Source organism: Centropristis striata, chromosome 22 (genome assembly GCF_030273125.1).
Source record: "Centropristis striata isolate RG_2023a ecotype Rhode Island chromosome 22, C.striata_1.0, whole genome shotgun sequence".
Taxonomy (NCBI): Eukaryota; Metazoa; Chordata; class Actinopteri; order Perciformes; family Serranidae; genus Centropristis; species Centropristis striata.
The window spans coordinates 30,740,457-30,762,671 of NC_081538.1; the positions used below are offsets into that span (position 1 = coordinate 30,740,457).

The window sequence follows — 22,215 nt, forward strand, 5'->3', positions numbered from 1 at the left end:
TATGCAGAAAAATCTATGAGAAAAAGTGACTTACAGAATATCACAATAATGTTTAAAAAAACAACATAATTCTGCCTCAATCCATCTGGTTTTCATCTTTTGCAAATATTCAATGTATTTGCATTTAATATATTTATATTGAGTTGTTTTTTATTCTTTAAATGTGCGACTACGAGTCCGTGCAGCGTCTGTAGAAGTGGAAGTGGTAGTCGGTGAAGAGCGCCCCCGCGTAGTTGTGGTCGGTACTGCAGTTCGCCAGACCCTGAAGAGAGACACGTATAAATGGTTATTATGTTACTGTTATTAATACAGAAAATATTTATAATAAAGACGGCCGTAAAGGTGTCTGTAGATTAAATCAGTCATGGTTGTAAACAAAGAAAAGTAGATAAAAGTAGGGACAATAGACTGGTTTCCAAATGCAGTAAAAAAAATTTTAACTTTTCTTTCCCTTTCTTATTAGCTACTAAAAAAAGTTAAAGTTTAAATCAGGTAAAATCAGGACGTCTCTGCAAAAAAGTATGATTCAGGAACTCACCAATTATAATGTACTGAGCTGTATAAACAGCTTTATTTTATATTTTTATTGTCAACAAATTGCATGAAAAGACCAAAACCAACAATGTGTTACTCTGTCTCTAAAGTTATTTTCCCAATGAATTTATTCCTTCTACCATTTAGTAAAAAAAAAAAAAAAGGAAGTTTAAAATGACATTACATTGTCCTAAATTTCAAGTTGACGACATCATCAAAATGAACCTTAGAACTTAGACAATGAACCAACCATTAAACTAGTGGCAGATCAAGTTTGTGTCACTTAGAAATCAAATAAAAATCCAATTGAAATCCAAGAACTTCAGTCTGGTTCCAACAGATATCCTGAAATAGTTTTGCCCACATTTCAAAACAAGAAAGAAAAAAGAAAGGTTGTTTAAGAGTTTTAGAAAGTACTGAGATATGTTTCCTGTTGGTTTGGGTCTGAAATTGGAATTTGTTAAAACTGATATAAAAAAAACTGAAATAAAAACAAAAACAGGTGTGTTTTTTAATAAGAAACTCTTTGTTATAGAAATAGAGGGCATTAAATAAAGAAATGAGTTTCTTACAGCGACTGCGGAGCGAAAGTGATACGAGCTGTGATGAAGACGAGCGACATGAAGAGGCCACTCGTGCTCTGCTCCCTGCAGAGAAAACAACAGAAATCAGATCTACCTTTACTCAACAGAAATGGAAAATATTCTACTGAAGTAAAAGTAGCAGGACAACTGTGTGGATATACTACAGACAAACGTTTTCATTAAAAAATTTGCTAAAAGTACTTAACCCATTGAAGCCTGGAAAGCGGATACGTCATTTTGTAGTATTTGTATAAGCTCTCAAATACTTTTTGAATTTCATTTCTATCTGCTACAGAGGCTGAAAAATCTATTATTTAGTAGAAGAGTTGACACTTCTGTTGAATTTACAGAAAAACTTCAGGTTTTAGGGGCTGATTTTAAAATTGCCCAGAGGTTTTACAGGCGTTTTAGGCGTCAATGGGTTTAATATGCAGAATGTTCTGTGTGTGTGTGTGTGTGTGTGTGTGTGTGTGTGTGTGTGTGTGTGTGTGAGTGTGTGTGTGTGTGTGTGGCTGTGATTAGCATGTTGACGTCCAGACGTGAGGAAAACCCTGCACACATTCATTATTCACCAGAGTTTCCCAACACACACTGAATTATTAACTGACACGTAACTGAGTCAGTGGACTGGATCCTCACTGACCCTCACACACACACACACACACACACACACACACACACACAAATAGACACACACACACACACACACGTCCTATTGGACGAACAGTCAAAGTTAAATTTCAGCAGGAAAAAAAAAAGCAATTTATTGTCAGTTGTTTATAAAAAAAACTTTGTTTTGATGGAATTACTTTAATCTGGTATAATGAATATATCAAACAATTATAACAATTTTGCCATTCTGATTCCTACTTTTCAGTATGATAATAAAACATTTTCAAAAAATTAGAAAATTCTTAGTTGCTACCCCAGAATTAAGAATATTAGAAAATACTTTAAAAAAACAAAACAAAAAAACAAACATATTGTACATTGGAAAAAAATAGAAATATTCTGGAAATGGAAGTACAGAAAAAATAAAAGAAACTTTTTGTCAGTTGTTCATAAAACACAAGACGTGTGTATAGAAACTTTGTTTTGATGGATGTACTGTAATCTGTTTTAAATCATATATTAATAATTTTGGCATCCTGAATCATATTTTTCAGTATGAATACCCAAAAAAAAACTTTAAATATCTTACTTTGCAGAGTAAAAATGTTTTTCTAATAATAATTTATTTTAATAATACGAGAGATAAATGTTGTACGTTAAATGTACAATATAACATAGTATTTCTCAAAACAGTACTTAAGTACAATAAATAAGTATGTAAATGCACTTTTGCACAGAAAAAAACATTTTTATTCTACTGTTTTACTTTGTTTGAATACGTTTAGATCCTATTTATGTGTCTTTTTATATTACCTTATGCTTCATTTATATACTATATTAATGCCTTTATGTGTCATGTAAAACACTTTGAATATCTGAGGTACAATACAATATGTATTCATTTAATGTTTTAATTTAATTATTATAAATCCGAAGCATCTGATAGATTCTCAAAACTTCTTCCATGTGCTACTGTTTTGCTTAAAAACAATCTCATTAAAATATGAAATAAATAGGTATGCACACACTTTACATAACACAGTGGATATAATGCATAAATATGAGAATGTAATCAGTCATTAGGTAATGACCTGTGTGTTAGTCTGGTATCTGGTCCCAGTGACGGTGTTTATATCCAGCAGGGCGGAGCAGGACGTCGACTCATCGAAGCTGCACAGATGAACCACCAGCAGCTCCGTGGAACTACACAAATAAAATATATATATTAAAATACATTACAACGTGTTTAATTTACTGTCAAGTCTCCAGTTTTAGTGTTTATTCAAAAACACAACTGAGAAGAATCAGCTCAGTAAACCCAAACTGTGAGCTAATGCTAACATTTAAACGTTAGCATCCGTAGCTAATGTTAGCTACTACAGGCTATGTGGAGTAGATATTAGCAATAACTGTGTCCCTATTTTAATACTTAAACAAAACTCATGTCCCCCTTTTTTTTACAAGAAATTATCTATATTAATTACAATTTGTAGTTTTTTTTATTTTAGGAAAAAAGAGAGATTTACAAAGTGAGTTTACAGATGTCGATGCTAGCTAGGCTGCTAATTTTGACCAAAATAACCAAACATTTAACATGTTGTTTGTTTACTTTAAGACATGTTGTGTGGTTATCAAGTCTCCATTTCCAAAACCTCATAATTTTTATCAAGTGTGACCTTATTTTGGAGGCTCTACTTTAGAAATATTTATGAGTTTAACTTCTGGTGAGTTAATGCAAATAGCAGTAAGCTAATTAGCCTCTGTGGCTAACCATGGCTGCTAACAGCAAAAGTAATTCACCTTTAAATGATCAGATGTTGCTTTTTATATTGTTTTTTTGCTTCCTTCCCAAACATAGCATCAAATAAGTAATTAAAACCAAACTTTTGGCACTTTAAGCACTTCAGCATGATGAGAAAGACCAAAAACATCTTTAGGAAACATTTATTGACCTTTGCTTTGAGTTTGTACGTACTTCATGAGCAGAGTGACTCTCATGTTGACAGGGACGAACTGGCTGACAGGAACTCTGTAGACGAACCGACCCGGCCTGAAGGAAACAGTTAGATCAGTCAGTCCTTAAGTTAAAACCTGATCAACATTTACACCAGCTGGTTACTTACCACCTAATGATTTATTTGTCCAAAAAAAGGTTATGTGAGTTGAACTACAAATTGACAAAAACATACTGTACAATGTTAGCTTCTTTAACCCTTTGATGCACAACATGGGTCAAAAATGACCTGCATTCATTCCCTTCATGTTATTTAATGCTGCTGTGTGTTTATCAACTTATTTTATGATTGAATATTCCAAGTATTCTGTAAATATATTGTATTTGATAACAACAGATCATTATTTCCATTTTGCTTCTCATACATAGAAAAAAAGTTTTGGTATTATATAGCTAACTACTTGGCTAAGTAGCTTGCTAAGCTAATTATTTAGCCAAGAAGTTAGCTAAGTAGTTAGCTTAACAAGCTACTTAGCGAAATACTTAGCCAAGAAGTTAGCTAAGTAGTTAGCTTAACAAGCTACTTAGCTAAATACTTAGCCAAGAAGTTAGCTAAGTATTTAGCTTAGCAAGCTACTTAGCTAAATAACTAGCCAAGAAGTTAGCTAAGTATTTAGCTTAGCAAGCTACTTAGCTAAATAACTAGCCATGAAGTTAGCTAAGTATTTATCTTAGCAAGCTACTAAAATGGATACGGGTCATTTTTGACCCCTGTTGTGCATTAGAAGAGTAGTGACACAAAAAGGAAAACATAAAATTAGGATGTATGATGATCAAAAACAAACTAATTGAGGAAAACCTGGAATACTGAATGATGAAAATAATTTATTGCAAAGATATAGAACATAAAAACTCTATCGGGTCACTTTAGACCATGTTGTGCATCAAAGGGTTAAGTGAATTACCAGACATGTCAGGCTAAAGTTTAGCAAGTAAGCAAAGTCCTAAAACTTTTATAGGAATTTTGTGGAAGGATCTCAAAACAATGATCTGATGCACTTATTTGTGTTCAGATAGTTTATAAAGAGACTACAAATGATTTGAAAAGGAAACAACACAGGACTTTGAGTTTGTGTCCAGTTTAAAACAGAACTGAGTTATTTTAACCATTGGTGTTGTTACTCAGTTTAAAGGGACGTTTTTATGCAACATGGTCTCACAGAAATCCGTGAAATAGCCACGGATTTCGCTTAACTCAAAATCCGTGGAATAGCCACGGAATCACTCAAATTTCCGTGAAACTGACACAAGTTAATGCCAGTCATATCCCGTGGCTATTCCAACATACAAAGTGATTATGTACATTCACTGAGTGAATATTTAGAAAATAAAACATATATTTCTCGCTAGAAATGTGATCAAAATCCATTTTTATGCAGAAACTAAGTCAAAATATTGATTTTTTCACTAAAAATGAGAGAACTGTCCGCCATGTTTTTTGTTCTGACCGCCGGGACCTTGAAAGTCACGTGACTTGGAACAAACCAATAGGAACAAATATCCATGGAACAGCCACGGGATATGACTGTCATTAACTTGCATTGTAGCGAAATCCGTGTCAGTTTCACGGAAATTTGAGCGATTCCGTGGCTATTCCACGGATTTTGAGTTAAGCAAAATCCGTGGCTATTTCACGGATTTCTGTGAGATCAGGTTCTTTTTATGTTATGTGACGTCTTAATTAACTCGTTTTGTTCCCTACATGGAATGGTCACATATTTCATTTTGGGAGTCATAAGCAAGCGATCTGCCAGTATTTCTATAAAGTGAGCGTAAAATGCACACAAAAAAACGTTAACTTTGTAGCATACAGATATCAGAGTGTTTTACTCACCCACATTCGCCCCGTAGACAGTATTTACTGTCAATCACCTGCTGATTCTCTTTGATCATGAAGGACTGGATGGTGGTGTTCGTCCCTGACACACAGAATAACAGAGATTTATCACATTTACTGAGTCTCAACTTGCTTTTATGAGTTTGTTACTGCATTCACATTTATTTATTCATTCACATTTTACAATTATATCAAAATCTAATAATGCACTATAAATATCTGGATCTGACTCCTTTCCATCCTGCCTGTATTCACCTTAAAACATGTTTAAATACCATGTTGGTATATTTTTTTCACCTATATGACCTGATAATAATAATAACTGATTTTTTATTCTGACTTACTGGATCAACATTTAGAACCAAAGAAACAAAGAAAAACCAACATAAATGTGATCTTGTGATTGTGTGTGATCCTGTCATCAACTCTGGTTTTATTCTAGTGGGACTCTGTTTGATTTGGCTCTGGTGTGTTTAGAGGAACAATGTTGGTCATTTTGTGTCTTTTTTAAGTCTTTTTTTTTTTCGTAAGTCATTTTGTGTCTTTTTTGGTCATTTTATGTCTTTTTTTAGTCATTTTGTGTCTATTTTTTAGTTATTTTGTGTCTTTTTTGGTCATTTTGTGTCCTTTTTCAGTCATTTTGTGTCGTTTTTGGTCATTTTGTGTCTTTTTTGGTCATTTAGGTCTTTTTTGTGTCGTTTTTGGTCATTTTGTGTCTTTTTTGGTCATTTAGGTCTTTTTTGGTCATTTTGTGTCCTTTTTCAGTCATTTTGTGTCTTTTTTTAGTCATTTTGTCTTTTTTGGTCATTTTATGTATTTTTTTAGTCATTTTGTGTCTATTTTTTTGTTATTTTGTGTCTTTTTTGGTCATTTTGTGTCCTTTTTCAGTCATTTTGTGTCGTTTTTGGTCATTTTGTGTCTTTTTCGGTCATTTAGGTCTTTTTTGGTCATTTTGTGTCCTTTTTCAGTCATTTTGTGTCTTTTTTTAGTCATTTTGTGTCTATTTTTTAGTTATTTTGTGTCTTTTTTTTGTCATTTTGTGTCTTTTTTTAGTCCTTTAGTCCAACATAAAATGTGATTTTGAATCTTTTTTTAACTTCCAAAACACTATCATGCTCAATAAAGAATTTTGTTTTCTAGTCTGGATGTCAGGTTGTCAAATTTTGCCAAAAATGTACAAAGTGAACACTCACAGTCTCCTGCTTTTTGTAGCTTCTTATAAAGTTTTTCTCTTCTTTTTTCTGTAGATAAAAACAAACAAACATTACAGCAGAAATCAGAGCCACATCCTCCAGTTAGTATTAAAATTAAAATATCTCTTGCATTCATGTAAGTATTGTGTGTGTTACCTGTCATATTAGACATTTCTTCTCCCAGTGACTGAGTGATGTTGGAGGTGGTGCTGCCCCCTGCAGGTGGAGGGCAGCAGAACACGTCCTCACAGTACAGCAGCTCACAGAAGTGCACGTCAGGAGGCCAGAGACTGGGAGCACTGGTGGGAGGGACTGGGACAGAGGAGACACAACAATAAACTAGTGGAATACATAAATGTCTCTATTATTTAAGTTATCATGGTCTGCAATCTAAAAAAGGTCTTGGATCATGTGGAAACTCACTAGTGGGACTCTTCGTTTAGTGTAACAATTTTGGTCATTTTGTGTTTTTTTTTCAATCAATTTGTGTCTTTGTAAGTCATTTTGTGTCTTTTGTTGTGTGTTTTTTAGTTATATGTGTCATTTGTGTCATGTGTCTTTTTTTGGTCATTTTGTGTCTTTTTTTAGTCTTTTTGTGTCGTTTTTAATCATGTTGTATCTTTTCGTGTCTTTTTTTAGTCATTTTGTGTCTTCTGTGTCTTTTTTTGGTCATTTTGTGTCTTTTTTTAGTCTTTTTGTGTCGTTTTTTTATTCTTTTCGTGTCTTTTTTTGGTCATTTTGTGTCTTTTTTTTGTCATTTTGTGTCTTTTTTTTGTCATTTTGTGTCTTTTTTTAGTCTTTTCGTGTCTTTTTTTTAGTCATTTTGTGTCTTTTTTTGTCATTTTGTGTCTTTTTTTAGTCATTAAGTGTGCTTAAGATAAAAGGATTTATCTTCTTTCGTGTAATGACATTGGTGCAAGATATTTGCAGGATTAACAGAAGTCAATATGTGAATGAATGAATAAACTAATAATTAAGCAGTATTTATCTCTGGGTGATCTGATCTTTACACTATATTTGTATGTAATGATCAGTCAGTGTTGTGAGTCTGTGTTACCTGTGCTGCTCCAGGCCGTGGTCTTCTGCACGCTGCCGTTACTAACAAACAAAAACAACAATATTGGTAAAAAAGACAACCCCATAAATATCACAGGAAGCTATCCAGACCATCAGTAAGTCCTCCATCAAACACAGCAGTTTTTTGCAGCCTGGGTGGATTTGTTTACTTGTTTAAAGTTGGTGAAAACATTTTCCTTGCTGCTTTTTATGTTACTGATCAGCTCATGTTTTTTCAACTCTACACACCTCATATTTTTGCAGAAACACCCTGAGCACCTGTTATATGTTTGCAACCTGCAGAAAGTGCTGATAAGGGCCAAAAAAGCTCAGATATTATGACAACTAGTGGTGGGACGGACTGTGCTGAGGCTTCAGTTTTAACATAAACATTTCATGTCCTATTAGCTTAATTTGCCTTAGCAACACTGTAGCACTGTTGCTACAGTGTTGCTAAGGAGTTGCTAGGGTGTGTAAGGAAACACATTTCCCGGATAAATTCTAACGTAGTGAACATTTATGACATGAAAGAACAATTAGAAGTTGAATCTAATTCCTGAAAAATTGGAGAAACTGAGAGCATTTTCTCTCTTGTTGTTGTTGTTTTCTCTTCTTCTTCTTCTCCTGTTTACTATCAGATTAGCCTACAGCAACACATCACACTGCCACCTGCTGACCAAAGTACGTTACTGCAGCTTTGTTTATTCGCTCTGAACCAGCTGATGGAAACTCACTGATTCACATTTTCTTTAATGCACCATTTCAAAAATGTTGCTTCAACTTTGACAGAAACATGACTGCTGTTAACCCCTTATCAGGCGAAGAACTATATTTGGTAACTTCAGGTAATATTTCGAGAAAAAAGTTGCAAATTTACTAGATTAAAGTGGCTACAAGAACAAAAGTCACAGATTTAAGATATATTTTTTTTTTTTTCCTCCCAGATTCACCACTTTAAATCTCATAAATCTACGCATTTTTTTCTTGTAAATTTGCCACTTTAATCTCGTCAACTTTTTTCTCAAAATATTATTTTCGTATGTTTTTTTTACACATTCTGGCTGTATGTAATATCCTCCAATATTCTCTAGGGTTGAAATTTGGAATTTGCAAGTATTTCAATGAGTGTCCTATTAAGGGTTAATGGTTGCTGTGGTGTTTCCAGGGTGTTTTTCTCGCCTGAGTCATTTAATGTGTTCTAGACTTTTACTAAGTTGATTTAAATTCATAAAACAATTAGAAGTTTTTTACCTGTTGATGTCAAAGTCTTTCTCCTCCAGATTCAGTAGGTACAGAGCAGTGATGGAGATGATGCTGCACATAGAAACACACAGATAACATAATTCTTTAAAATGAACATTTAGCTTCATCAAATTCCCGTGTTATGAAGTGACGCGGTGCCTCACCAGAAGGCCATGGTGGCCAGCAGGGCGAAGACGCTGGCCTGGAAGACTTTGTGCTGCAGACAGTAGCTGTACTTGTGACGGACGCCGTCCTTCTGAACTCTCGCCGTCCGACACGAGTCGGGACTCGACGCCACCGACACACTGCTGGGCTTCCTCGGTTTCCTGTTGGAGGAAATGATAGAATTACAGCTTTTATTCCGAAATCCCCAAAACTGGAGACAAGCTCAAATAGATTTAGTATCAAATGATAGAACTGGATGGAACCCTCTTATATGGTAGATTTGACACCTTTGGTCACATTTGTAGCATTTAAAATTCTTTATTGAGCATGATAGTGTTTTGAAAGTAAAAAAAAAAAGATTCAAAATCACATTTTATGTTGGACTAAAGGACTAAAAAATAAACAGAATGACAAAAAAAAGTCACAAAATGACTAAAAAAAGACACAAAATGACCAAAAAAGACACAAAATAACTAGAAAAGACACATAAAGACACAGAATGACCAAAAAAGGTCACAAAATGACTGAAAAAAGAGACACAAAATGACCAAAAAAGGACACAAAATGACCAAAAAAGACACAAAATGACTAAAAAAAGACACATAAAGACACAGAATGACCAAAAAAGTCACAAAATGACTGAAAAAAGAGACACGAAATGACTAAAAAAAGACACAAAATGACAAAAAAGACACAAAATGACCAAAAAAGACACAAAATGACTAAAGAAAGGTGAGATTTTAAACCCAAATATTACATCATTTTAACCCTGTGGAGTCTTTAAAAGCTCCAAATAATCCAGACTTGTTGCCTCCATCAGAGTATAAAACAAAGCAGCGTGGAGCCCTACTGTACATTTACCTCTAAAGTTCTGGCTGTAAACTCCATGAGGCCAGTTTCAGTTTGATGATGATATACCAAGTAAAACTGGAGACAAGCTCAAATAGATTTAGTATCAAATGATAGAACTGGATGGAACCCTCTTATATGGTAGATTTGACACCTTTGGTCACATTTGACACATTTAAAGTTCTTTATTGAGCATGATAGTGTTTAGAAAGTTAAAAAAAAGGTTCAAAATCACATTTTATGTTGGACTAAAGGACTTAATTGGCCGCGAGTTTGAGACCCCTGATGTAGAGACATGGAACTGTAGGCTAAACTGAACGAAATTTCGGCCTTTTCGTAAATGAAACCACTTGGTTTTACCAAAGTATTTATAATTTGAAGGCATCTAATCCAAACCATGCTGTCTTTACCTATACATCTATAAACCAGAAGAGTGGTTTTGGTGCCTAGACCTAACAAAAGTGAATTAAACTGAAAGTGAAATGTAAAGAAACAGTGATTTTATGAGTTGATAACAACCTACTGCACCTACTAGCAGGTGGAGCACCACCAACCGATCGCCCAGCTTCTGAGGTGAAGAAAACGCTGATAAACGCCAGTTCAACAGTGTGATAATGTTCGGAAGTGGTAATATGTGACCCCGACCAAATGTTGAAATAAAACCTACACCCTTTGTTTATATCAGGGGTCTCAAACTCAAATTAGCTGGGGGTCGCTGGAGGCAGTATCAAAATGACCAAAAAAAGACACAAAATAACAGAAAAAAACGAAATTACTTAAAAAAGACACAAAATGACCAAAAAAGACACAAAATTATTTAAAAAAAAGACACAAAGTTACAAAAAAAAGGCACAAAATTATCAAAAAAAGACATAGGATTACCAAAAAAAGACGCAAAATTATCAAAAAAAGACACAAAATGACCAATAAAGACACAAAATGACCCAAAAAAGGACACAAAGTGACAAAAAAAGGCACAAAATTATCAAAAAAAGACATAGAATTACCAAAAAAAGACACAAAATTATCAAAAAAAGACATAGAATTACCAAAAAAGACACAAAATTATCAAAAAAAGACACAAAAGGACCAAAAAAAGTAATTAAAGGGACCTTCCACACACAACACGGTAAAGTGCCATTCATATAAAACTCCCATTAAACTTTCATATCAAGGTGGGGGCCACAAAATATCATCACGAGGGCCACAATTGGCCCGCGGGCCGCCAGTTTGAGACCCTTGATTTAAAAACCAAAAACTAAAAAACTAAAAACCAAACTTGAAGCAATCAGTCTCGCTTTCTGAGGAGCTTTAACCAATATTTAATAGATAACAAAACAATCATTTATATCAATTAATTATCAACACTTATAAGGTTAAAGCGCCATCGTGTCTCAGTGTTTGGCCTTGAGCTCAGTGCAGCTGGGTTTTATAATGACGACGGGAACTTCCCGTTATTCAACCTTCCTCATGGAATTCACTGCCTACATTTCCCACAATGCCTTTCACAAGCAGGAGACAAAAAGAGGTAAAATCAACGGCTACGGCAAGTTGTTGACGCTTTATAACCTCGTTCTTTTCTTTTATCTGCAGCAAATTCTTGTCAGTCTTTTAAATCTGCAGCTCTTCATTTATTCACACACACACACACAGACACACACACACACAGACACACACACACACACACACACACACACACACACACACAGAAGCCTTCAGAGACTCTGTTCGTCCTTGAACTGTGATTTGCATTGATGAGCTGATAACACAGTGATGCAACACACACACACACACACACACACTTTATCAGTACTTTTCCATTGAGCTGTATACTGTGTGTATTATAACTGTAGTCACATAATTTATAAGGAGTTCTGCTTTTTTTTTGCTGAGAAGAACAAACATATCATTGATGTTCTGCATTTGACGTCTTTAAACCTCTCAGCAGTCACAAACTCCTTTACATTTATTGTATTTTCTTATAATGGTAGAAATGTTGCTACAGTTGCATATTGTAATAATATGCAACCATATTATAATAAGAGCTGTCAATCGGAAAAAACATTATAAAAATATAGAAAAATATTGAATTGGGTGATTGTCCATAGGTCATCACAAATGAATGAAATGAAACAAGTATTTAACCGTCTTATCAACATGTGAATGGATAAATATTCTTTATGCAAATAAAACCCAGAGAGCTGCACGTGCATTCATAGAACCAGGGTTACATCCAGTAACCCCTATTTCCCCACTGGCGGTCAAAATAGTATTAAAGCATTAACTTTGACAGCCCTAATTACAATTTAAATAAAATTAAAAGTGTAAAGGCAGAACTTTAGTTGAAGTAAAGAGGAACACAATATTCAGCATCTAAACTAACCACAATGACAATTTTCTTGTTTTCTGATTGTTAATTGTTCTTTGGTTAAGTGAAAGGCACTGAAAATCAATCGTATCATTATTGTTTGGAACTGGTGGATGTTTATTTACTGTTTGTTTAAAGAGCTTTGGTGTGATATATGTACTGCAAGACCACAAGACACAGCTCAGGAATGACTTGACCTTTTATCACTAACAACAGGTGAATTATTGAATAGATGAATGGATGAATGGATGAAGTACCCGGTGGAGCGCAGGCTTCCTGTCAGGCTCTTCAGCTTGGCCAGCCGGCGGTTCCAGACCTCCAGCTCGTTGATCCGAGTCTCCAGGTTGTCGGTGAGCTTGGACAGCTGCTGCACCGCCCCGACGTTCTCCATGAAGATCTGCTCCTGCAGCAGGAGGGAACCACAGGAGATACACTCTTTGTTGTTAACTGCACAAAGAATCATTTTATTTCTGTTTCCTTGGAGATTCTGTCCTGCTGGAACGGTCCAACTGGTCCGACGACCTGATAGTCCAAAGAACTTTCTCTAACCCCAACCAAGTATTTTTGTACCCAAACATATACATTCCTAACCACAGCTATTCTTTAACCCTCTGGAGTCTCCAAAAGCACCAAAGCATGGCTTCTTCATCACATCCAGACGTAAAAACAAAGCAGACCCAAAAAAGGCAAAAATGACTAAAAAAAATCACAAAATGACCAAAAAAGACACAAAATGAGAAGACAGAATAACCAAAAAAAACTCACAGAAGACACAAAATAACTAAAAAAGACACAACAACAGACACAAAATGTCCAAAAAAAGACACAAAATTACCAAAAAAGACACAAAAAGACATGAAAAGGATTCAAAATGGACAAAATAGCCCTATAAGACTCCATAGAGTTACGAAGCATGTCAACAGCCAGGGACTCCACCGTCTATTTTTGGAATATTTGAGCCGTCTGACCCAAACATCTATACGTCGGACCAATGGGATGTTGGAACAATGAGCAGTCTCCGCTGGAACAAAGATCAACATGTCCTTCATATTCAACATGAAATCCAATAAAGTTTGGTAGCAAAGACTGCCCATTGTTCTGCAAACCCAATAACAAATGTCCCATTAGTCTGATGGCCATTTACTCCAAAAACAAAACCCCATTGGTTCAAATGCCCAATAGTTTGAAAATACACACTAACTACACACCCACTAAAGGGACTTAATGAGTAAATGGTAAATGGACCTGCACTTATATAGCTTTTCTAGTGTCTTTGCGACCACTCAAAGCTCTTTACACTCCAGACTGACTCATTCACCCTTTCACACACACATTCATACTGGTGGCAGAGGCTAAACGGTGCCACCTGCCACCATTGGGAATTCATTCACACACTGATGAACACAGCATCGGGAGCAATTTGGGGTTCAGTATCTTGCTCAAGGATACTTCGACATGTAGGCTGCGACAGTCAGGGATCGAACCACCAACCCTCCAATCTATGGGTAACCCGCTCTACCAACTGGGCCACAGCCGCCCCAAGTGTCACCATGGGACCTTATGGGTTAATATATCAAGGCCTATAGAGGATATATGTATATATACACATTTATTTGGAACATTAACACGACTGAGTTGAGAAGCAGTAAGAAGGAGGATAGATTACTTTGTCCACCATGAGGAAGTTATGAATCTTCTCTCCGTCTGAACAGGAAACGTCTCCGACCTCCGTCACCGCTGACGGCAGCAGCTCCTTCACCTCCTGAGCTATTATACCTGAAATACCATGTTTACAAGTTGTTATAGTACAATAAAACCAAACACGATGTGCAAAGTCACCTGATAAAGTAAATAAGTGACAGAATAAATGTTACAGTAAGAGTAGAATCACCTGTCTGGTGGGTGTGGTCAATGCCCATGCTGCAGGCAAACTCTGGTTTATAGTCGAACTCAACTATTCTCATCTGAGTGATTCTCTTCAGCTGCTGCTCAGAGTCCACCTGAGGCAGACAGGAGCACAGGTTTGAAGTATTTGAAGAATAAATGCAGAATCAGGAAACTACATTTGAACTTAGGTTAAAATAATTGAAATTACAGTTCTAAGTGAAGTAACTGTAATATAAAACTGTTTATATTACTACTAGGTGGGACCAAAGCATGAAATGGTCAACTTCTACCATTGACAAGTGAATTGCAGGATTACAGCCGCTGATAGCTTTAAGAGTTGCAACCACTATTTCCCCCGTCTCAGGGTCCCGTTAACACAAGATTTTGAGCTCAAGAAACTGCAACGCAAACACGTCCATAAAGTTTTGCATCTGATTGGAATAATCCATGTGACAAAGTATCAATGGCAGTGAGAAAAAGAAAAAGAAAATCTTAAGGCTGCAGGTCCTGATAGGCTTTCTTCAATAAAGTTCCTCAAATAATAATATCAATTCCTTTGCCCAAGCTTCACCCTTCCACCAAGTTTAAAGAAAAGTGGTCTAGTAGTTTTTCCGTAATCCTTCTGACGAACAAACAAACCAAATCAAAAACATAAACATTTCAGTGATATGTCGTCTTCTTACCTCCTGTATGTTTTCCTTGGCGCGGCGGTCTGACGGCTGCATGACGGCGCCCATCACCTTGGCGTTGCCGCAGACGACCAACGCCTCATCGGGAGAGTCGGTGTTGATGCCCACTCGGCCCTGACAGACCACGGCGTCCTGCAGCGCCCCACGCTGCCACAGGGCGTCCCCGTCCATCTCAAACTGACCGGGGTTAGAGGCCTGAACACCAGACGCAGATATTTGTGTCAATAATTCAGACTTGTTGAATCCGTGTGTCATTCGTTCTTTCGCAATTTCGTTTTTTCACGTGGTGTGTTCATGTAATGTTAATACTTCATCTCCTCTCTGCTGGTAACAGTTTTATACTGGAAAAAAGTGATAAAGAATGACAGTAAAGTGTTTATCCTTCATGTCAGCTCGCTCTGAGCAGTCTCAATGAATTTACCGTAAATATCACAATACGGGCACACTATATTATTATTATTATTATTATATATTATTATTATTATATAGGGACGGCTGGTTTGACTACAGAGAAGAGAATGACGGCTCACTGGACGCAGTCAAACTTCCGGGCCATGTAAACCCGACCAATTAAATATTAAAATCAAATTCAGTCCTGGTGCCCGTTTTTCCATTTCGTATTTTTGATCTGAGCCTAAGATTGAAATATGAAAAAACAAGCATTTTTTTTCATTTTTTGTTTTATAATAGACAACAAATAACAAAATAACCAGTCAATTTTTCATTATTTGATTTTGATTGCCAGTTGAAAATGGAAAGAACGAATGATACACAGATTTTGTTGACTTATAGTTTGTCATTTATCAGTTCAGAGTGTTTTTACCCTGACGATGATTCTCTCCGACACCAGAGCTGTGAGGAGGAACGTTTCCGCTTCTCCCACTGCAGCGTACAGACCAACCACCATCTGAAAATATCTAAACACAAACTCACAGTTAGCATGTAGCTCTGACTGGTCATTCATCCATCCATCCATCCATTTATTAATAAACTGAGTGACCTACCTCTGGTCAGGGTTGGGTTTGCCTTTCTTCCTCATGTTGTTGGACGTCGTCTCGCTGAAGTGCAGTCGTCCCAGCGTTACTTTAGTGATTTTGCCGCTGGGCAGACTGACCCTGGATAGAGGATCATAGTTCATTGGTTTTAAAATTTGTGTTTTGTTTTGTTCAAATATATATCATAGAGAACACTAAAAACCATGGGTAAACCATGTCAAATTCTCAGCCAGAACCTTTTTCTGTGGTTTCTGGGTGCCTCATTGTTCACCAATCGTAACCGGACACCTCAGGTCTGTCAAGCTTTGAATTTCTGCCTCAGCTTTCTCTATTTATATTTGACTTTGTCCTAAAATGCCTACAGTGGAATACCTGCTGGAGACACCACAAACCCATGGCGGTGTTGTTTTCAAATCACGATGTTTGATACCTCTCAGCCATCAGCCAAACCCTACCGTCTTGTTTTTGGCCGAGGGTGATTGAAGGTTCTTGATAATTACTCTTTTTTTTTTTATTACTATTTCAACTCAAACATGTAAATGGATGTGCATGTTTGTAACAGCACTCTATGGCAGTACTGATGTGTTTAATGCAATAATTTTACTTAACGTTAATTGTTGTCTAGATTTTAGGTTACCAAAGAGTCTCAAACTCAGGTAAACATTTGAACTAGCAGCTGGGAGCTTCCGGCCATGGTGTGTACAGGAATGCTTTGTCTACCTGACAGGGTTGAAAGGCTTCTTGCTGCGGTCGGGCTGAGACTGCTCAATGGTCACTTGGTGGCTCGGAGATTCCAGCTGTAAGGAATGGGACATACTGGTTTCATGCAGAGGAATTACTGAACGCCCCCCCGGTGGTTGTGTTTCCCACAATATTCAGTAACCTCTCAGATTCTCTGGCAGCCAAAGTGGATCCATTATTGATGTCAAATGTAAATGTTTTATCAGGATATTGTTCGCTGTATCAAGTAGATATCTTTAAGATATCGGCTAGTCACTAATCCCTCTCAGAGTCAGTTGGATTTTTGTTGACTGTAGAGTTCGTCCAACCCATCGAGGTCAGGAGTGTTGGTTAGCAAGTAGCTGCTATGCAAACTGCTGCTAGGTTAGCAAGTTCTCCTAGCTTCCAGTGCTAATGGAAAACTAAGATAAACAACCTGGATCTTGGACCAATCTCTGCTTTGGACCCACAACTAAAACTGATTTGGATCTTCAATAATTCTCTGTTTGGAGTAATTTTGTTATTGTTTTTCAGGCAGAGTTCTGAATCGTTTTTTATGCCTTTCATCATTGCTTGAAGGGAAACGGAATTGTGAGACTAATGTAATTTAAATAAACTTCTTAATGTCAATTTCATGAAGGGAATTCACACTTCTTGGGTGTAGCTAGAAGGTTGAAGAGTCTTGTACGCACCTTGATCCCGAACACTTTAATCAGGAAGTGGTCGACCTGCTGCGGGCCGCTATTCGTCCTGACGTATTGTGGCTCTGTTGCCGTGCCGATGTGAACGGTGACCTGGAAGTGGTTCTTCTTCTGGCAGACGAAGGCCTCGTCGGCTGCAGAGTAGTTGAAGCCTTTATCTGTGTCGACGTGGTAGGCGGGAGGAGACCTGGACAGACAGGTGAAGGTGTAAGGACGGTGATGTCAGGTGGTTCTTCCAACACTTTGGTCCAGAACAAGACTTCTCAACAACCACTAGAAATCCATCTGGTTCAATACTCACAGGATCTCGTAGCTGCTGTCGTACAAAGCGCTCCAATGTTCCGGCCTGTAGTGTTCCCACGTCAGCAGCTGGTAGGATCCTAAACCACCGCTCCCCACACTGCCACCTTGAGTCCCGTCACCTTCAGTGCAGGAAGCTGTGATTCCTGCCGACGGTTCCTCAGACTCCGATCTCCTCCTCTTTTTACTCTCCGGGGAGCTGAAGAAGGATGAGACAGAAAGATTTAGAGCTCAGAACAAACAACAAATCACTGACTTACTGACTCACCATATTGTCTGCTAATAACAGCCACATCTGCTGCAACTTTGTTCATCTGGAAGCCAGTTTTTACCTCATTGTGTCAGGTATAAATATGGTTGATAGACATTACAGTAAATCACATTATTGGCCATAATTTGTTGACATTCAGGATTTCCTGGTAAAGAAGATGTGGGTAGGCTCCAACAATTGGTATTGCTTCATCTTCTACGGCTCATCTAACTAGTGGTGTGCCACAAGGCTCATTGTTAGTCCCACTACTGTTTTCTACATGCTTCCTCTTTCTGAATTAATAATAATGTACATTTGTATGCTGATGACACTATGCTTTATGTCTTTATTTCACCTGATGACAATGGATCCATTATTTTGTTTTTGTTTTTAAGGTTTTATGTCATTATGTGGCTTCCCAGTAGTGTTCCGTATGTATTCTTATCTCAAAAAATCAAGTCAATTGGCAGATTACACACTAAATTGGAGTCAGATTTGAGGTCCTTATCCATAGTCCATAACTTAGATGGCAATTGGCAGATTCCCAGTTTGGAGAAGCAGACGGGAGTCTCCTGTATCCTCTACTGACTGGGACAAAGTTTTATTCCTTTTTGGACTGCTTTAATTCCATGTTTTCCTGTTCAACCACATCAGCATGTTTAAGCCTAACATTGGTTAGGTATTTATTTAATAGGAAAGCAAAGGACATTTATTTTTTTAATTTACAGAGAGTAACCGCCATGAAGCAGGTGACTAAAGCATGGAAACAATCAAATACACCAACATTAAGAGCATGGTTATTAACAGCAGAACAAAGTTTAGAGATGGAAAGACTAATTTTAGAAATAGGGAACAAATACAGATTTGGAATAAGTTATACTGTAGAGAAAGGCTGATAAAAACAGTGGAAATATTTAATCAAATTAAGGAGATGAACTAAATGGTCCCCACCCCAACACTAACACTCACATGCACACACACACACACACACACACACACACATATTCATCAACATGCATACATGCACCACCCCTTATTTTCCCATTAGTTTATTTCAGTATATCTTATTATTTTAATTTTTTTTTGTTTTTTTGTTGTTTGTTTGTGGTTTATTTCTTTTCTTTGAGATCCTCATTTGGGGAATACCAGTTTGCCTTGTGTATATGTTTGTCTGTTTACCCTATGGTTTGTTATTTACTTTGTGAATATATACCTCGAAAAAAAAAGAAAAAAAATGCAAGGTACAATATTGTAAAGAAAACAAAATAACTGATTATGTTTGTGAAGGTAAGAAGCCTTGCAATAAAGTATTAAAAAAAGAAGAAGTAAAGACCAGAATGCTAACATTGCTTACCAGTTTTGTTGCGTGGATGTGGAGCCCATTGGAAAGCTTGAATGGGGCATTGCTGGGTTTGGGAGCATGCCCTGACCCGTGCATGGCGCGGCGTAGCTGCTCGAGGGGGGCTGTGGCGGTGAACAAGGTGTTGGCGGAGTGTAAACTTGCGTAAAGCTGCTCTCTGGACTCAGGTAGTGTGTGTGTTCAGGTGAGTGGTGTGTGTGTTGGTGCAGGGCGGCAGGTGGAGCCGGCGAGGACCCGGACTTGATGTAAGTGTTTGTTAGGCCCAGGCTGCGGAGCTGCTCGTGGGTCAGCAGCTCGTGTTGGGCGAGGCCTCGGTCCTTAAAGCGACAGGACGACGAGGGAGCCGGCCGATGAGTCGGCTGGAACACCTGCTGGGTCACCTGCTGGTTGGACCAATAGGGCGGCTCGCAGTGGAAGTCTGCCAATCAGAGGAGTTCAATTTATTAGAAGACAGTTTCAATTCAGCTAATTTTATGAGTAAAAATGCTACTGCAGAATAAGTCAGTTGCCAGTTTTTTCGCATTTGCATTTAAAGCAAAATTTAAGGATGAGATTAACTATCTGCACATCAACTTTATTTCACTTGATGACGATGGGAATCCTGATGAGATTAAAGGATAGATCCATTATTTTTCGGACTTTTTGAGGGTTTTATGTCATTATGTAGCTTCCCAGTAGTGTTCCTTGTGTATCCTAATCTCAAAATTCAAGTCAACTGGTGGATAACACACTAAATTGGAGCCAGATAAGAGGTACCAAGTTGGTACCAGGTATCAAGTATCGGGAAAAAATCATACCGTGGGGCCAATACGCTGATTCAAACCTCTAGACAAAATAAGAACTATGTTGTTGGTGCTTAAAATTGAGAATACTGTGTAATCAAAACCTCTCTTGCAGTAAAATTGGTGGATGTAGGTGTGAACCGTACCTGGCAGCTGTGCAGGTGAACAAGCCTCCGAGTCAGGAGGAGACTCAGGGAGCATGCTGGGAAAGCAACAAACAAATAAACAAACAAACAATTAACAGATCAGCATTGTCGTCAGCCATTGATCCAAGTTGTCTTTTTTGTGTCTCCCTGTTTTGATTTCTGTGGTTTCTGTTGCACCTCCAACCTCTTTGAAAGTGTTTCCTCCTAGTTTTGCGGTTTGATCAAATGTATTTTATATTATTTGAATGGGTTCTACTATTTTTGCAGATAGGTTTCTGTATTTACAACCTTCACTCATCTGATAACCAACTAGGTCAAAGCTCCCTGTTATATAACAGTGTGTGTGTCCAGGAATGTCAATGACACAGTTCTACTGTAACCACTACTCTTACTACCTCTACGGCAGCTTGTTCTTCTTTATTCACACACATTTTACTCAAAACACAACATGTAAAACTTAATATGTGAGGAACAAAATAAATATTGGACTTTGTAGGAGGTTTACTGGAGCATAGAGCAAATTAATATCAATGTGTTATCTGTAACTTCTTATCCTGTTCAGGGTCACGGCGTGGAGGCTGAGGCCGCTCTGACAGAAAACTAGTCAGGCAATTTAGGCAACAGTTAACCTTAAACATGGCTGTGTTTAGACACGGGAGGAAGTCGGAGAACTTTAACTTAAACTTTAACTTAAACTCTAAATTAACACGGGGGCTCATTCTCAATAAAATTATATTAAAACATAAAAATGAAATGGTATTTTCTTGACTTATTTCCAGCAGAGTGATTGATTCAGGTGGAAGTGTATAAGTGTGAATCTTACAAGCTGTTGGGGTCCATGTCGTTGCTGAGGTACTGCTCCAGGATGCTCGTATCCACGGCAACAGAACTGTCCAACACACCGCTCACATCCTGACCTGCACACACACACACACACACACACACATGCAAGTTAATCAATTATTCTTGACCCTCATGTCAACAGGAAGATGGAGGATAAGTTAGAAGATAACATACTGTATGTGTGAGTGGCCTGTTGACCCTCTGGATTGTATTTTAAGAGTGTGAGAGGTTATTTATGACTTTGGACATTTTAAAAGTGGTAATTCTTAGAAAGTAGATAATATATAGCTTATAAAAAAAGTTAAATATCAGTGAAAACCCAATCAGCTTAAGTTTTAGTTTTGTAGAACTAGTTTGATGAATTCAGCATGGTTTAATTAATGGTTTTGATTCTGGATCATTAATCAGGGTTCCATCCAAATGTACTAGAAACTTTAACCAAATTTCAAGAAAATCAGAAAAACTAAATGCAACTGAATGTTTGTTTCCAACCATTACTGTTTTGTGATTATTAGGAGTTGGTTCATTGAGATCAGCAGCAGTTGGCGCCAATTCTCCATTAAAAAAAAAACATGATACCATTACAGACAAACAACTGCAACAAGATGATGTAATTAAAAACACTCAAGAACAACTTTAGCTTCCCCAAGGATGCCTGGAACTTTGTAAAGAACCAATCAGATCTCCCCAAAAACCTCCATGAGGACCACTACCTTAAGGACAACATAAAGGTCCTCAAAGACCACCAGAAAGGGAACATTTAAACTTCATAGGAACCCACAGCAATCACAGTGAGACTTCTTCTTCAAAGGATCTACCTCTACAATCCGTGAAACAACTTCCAGCATAACCTGAATCTCCTTAAGAACCCTAGAACCCAGTTAAACCTCCCCAAGGATTCCTGGTACCTCCACAAGGACCAAGCAAGAACACAAGTGATCTCCTCAAGGACAACTATAACTTGATCAAGGAGGCCTGGAACCTTTTTAAAGACCACTTGATCTTCTAAAGGATCACTGGAACCAACTTAGAGTTGACTACAATATCTCCAGGACAACTGGGACCAGATCATGGACCCTTGGACTTCA

The 22,215-nt window shown here is 37.3% G+C and overlaps 1 protein-coding gene across 1 annotated transcript; it reads right to left on the reverse strand.

Annotated features, from left to right (window-relative positions):
* On the reverse strand, positions 1-20,395 carry LOC131960752 (myelin regulatory factor-like protein). The gene is made up of 21 exons (XM_059326026.1): positions 20,285-20,395; positions 19,351-19,774; positions 17,748-17,945; positions 17,438-17,633; positions 16,746-16,822; positions 16,035-16,145; positions 15,854-15,947; positions 15,025-15,225; positions 14,346-14,454; positions 14,121-14,230; positions 12,712-12,857; positions 9,237-9,398; positions 9,082-9,144; positions 7,832-7,872; positions 6,931-7,086; positions 6,775-6,822; positions 5,579-5,663; positions 3,706-3,780; positions 2,822-2,933; positions 1,107-1,181; positions 1-262 (listed from the first exon to the last, which is right to left on the reverse strand). The coding sequence occupies exons 1-21, from the start codon at positions 20,337-20,339 to the stop codon at positions 170-172; spliced, it is 2,631 nt and encodes an 876-aa protein (XP_059182009.1). The 5' UTR covers positions 20,340-20,395; the 3' UTR covers positions 1-169.
* Between the last annotated feature and the right edge of the window lie 1,820 nt (positions 20,396-22,215).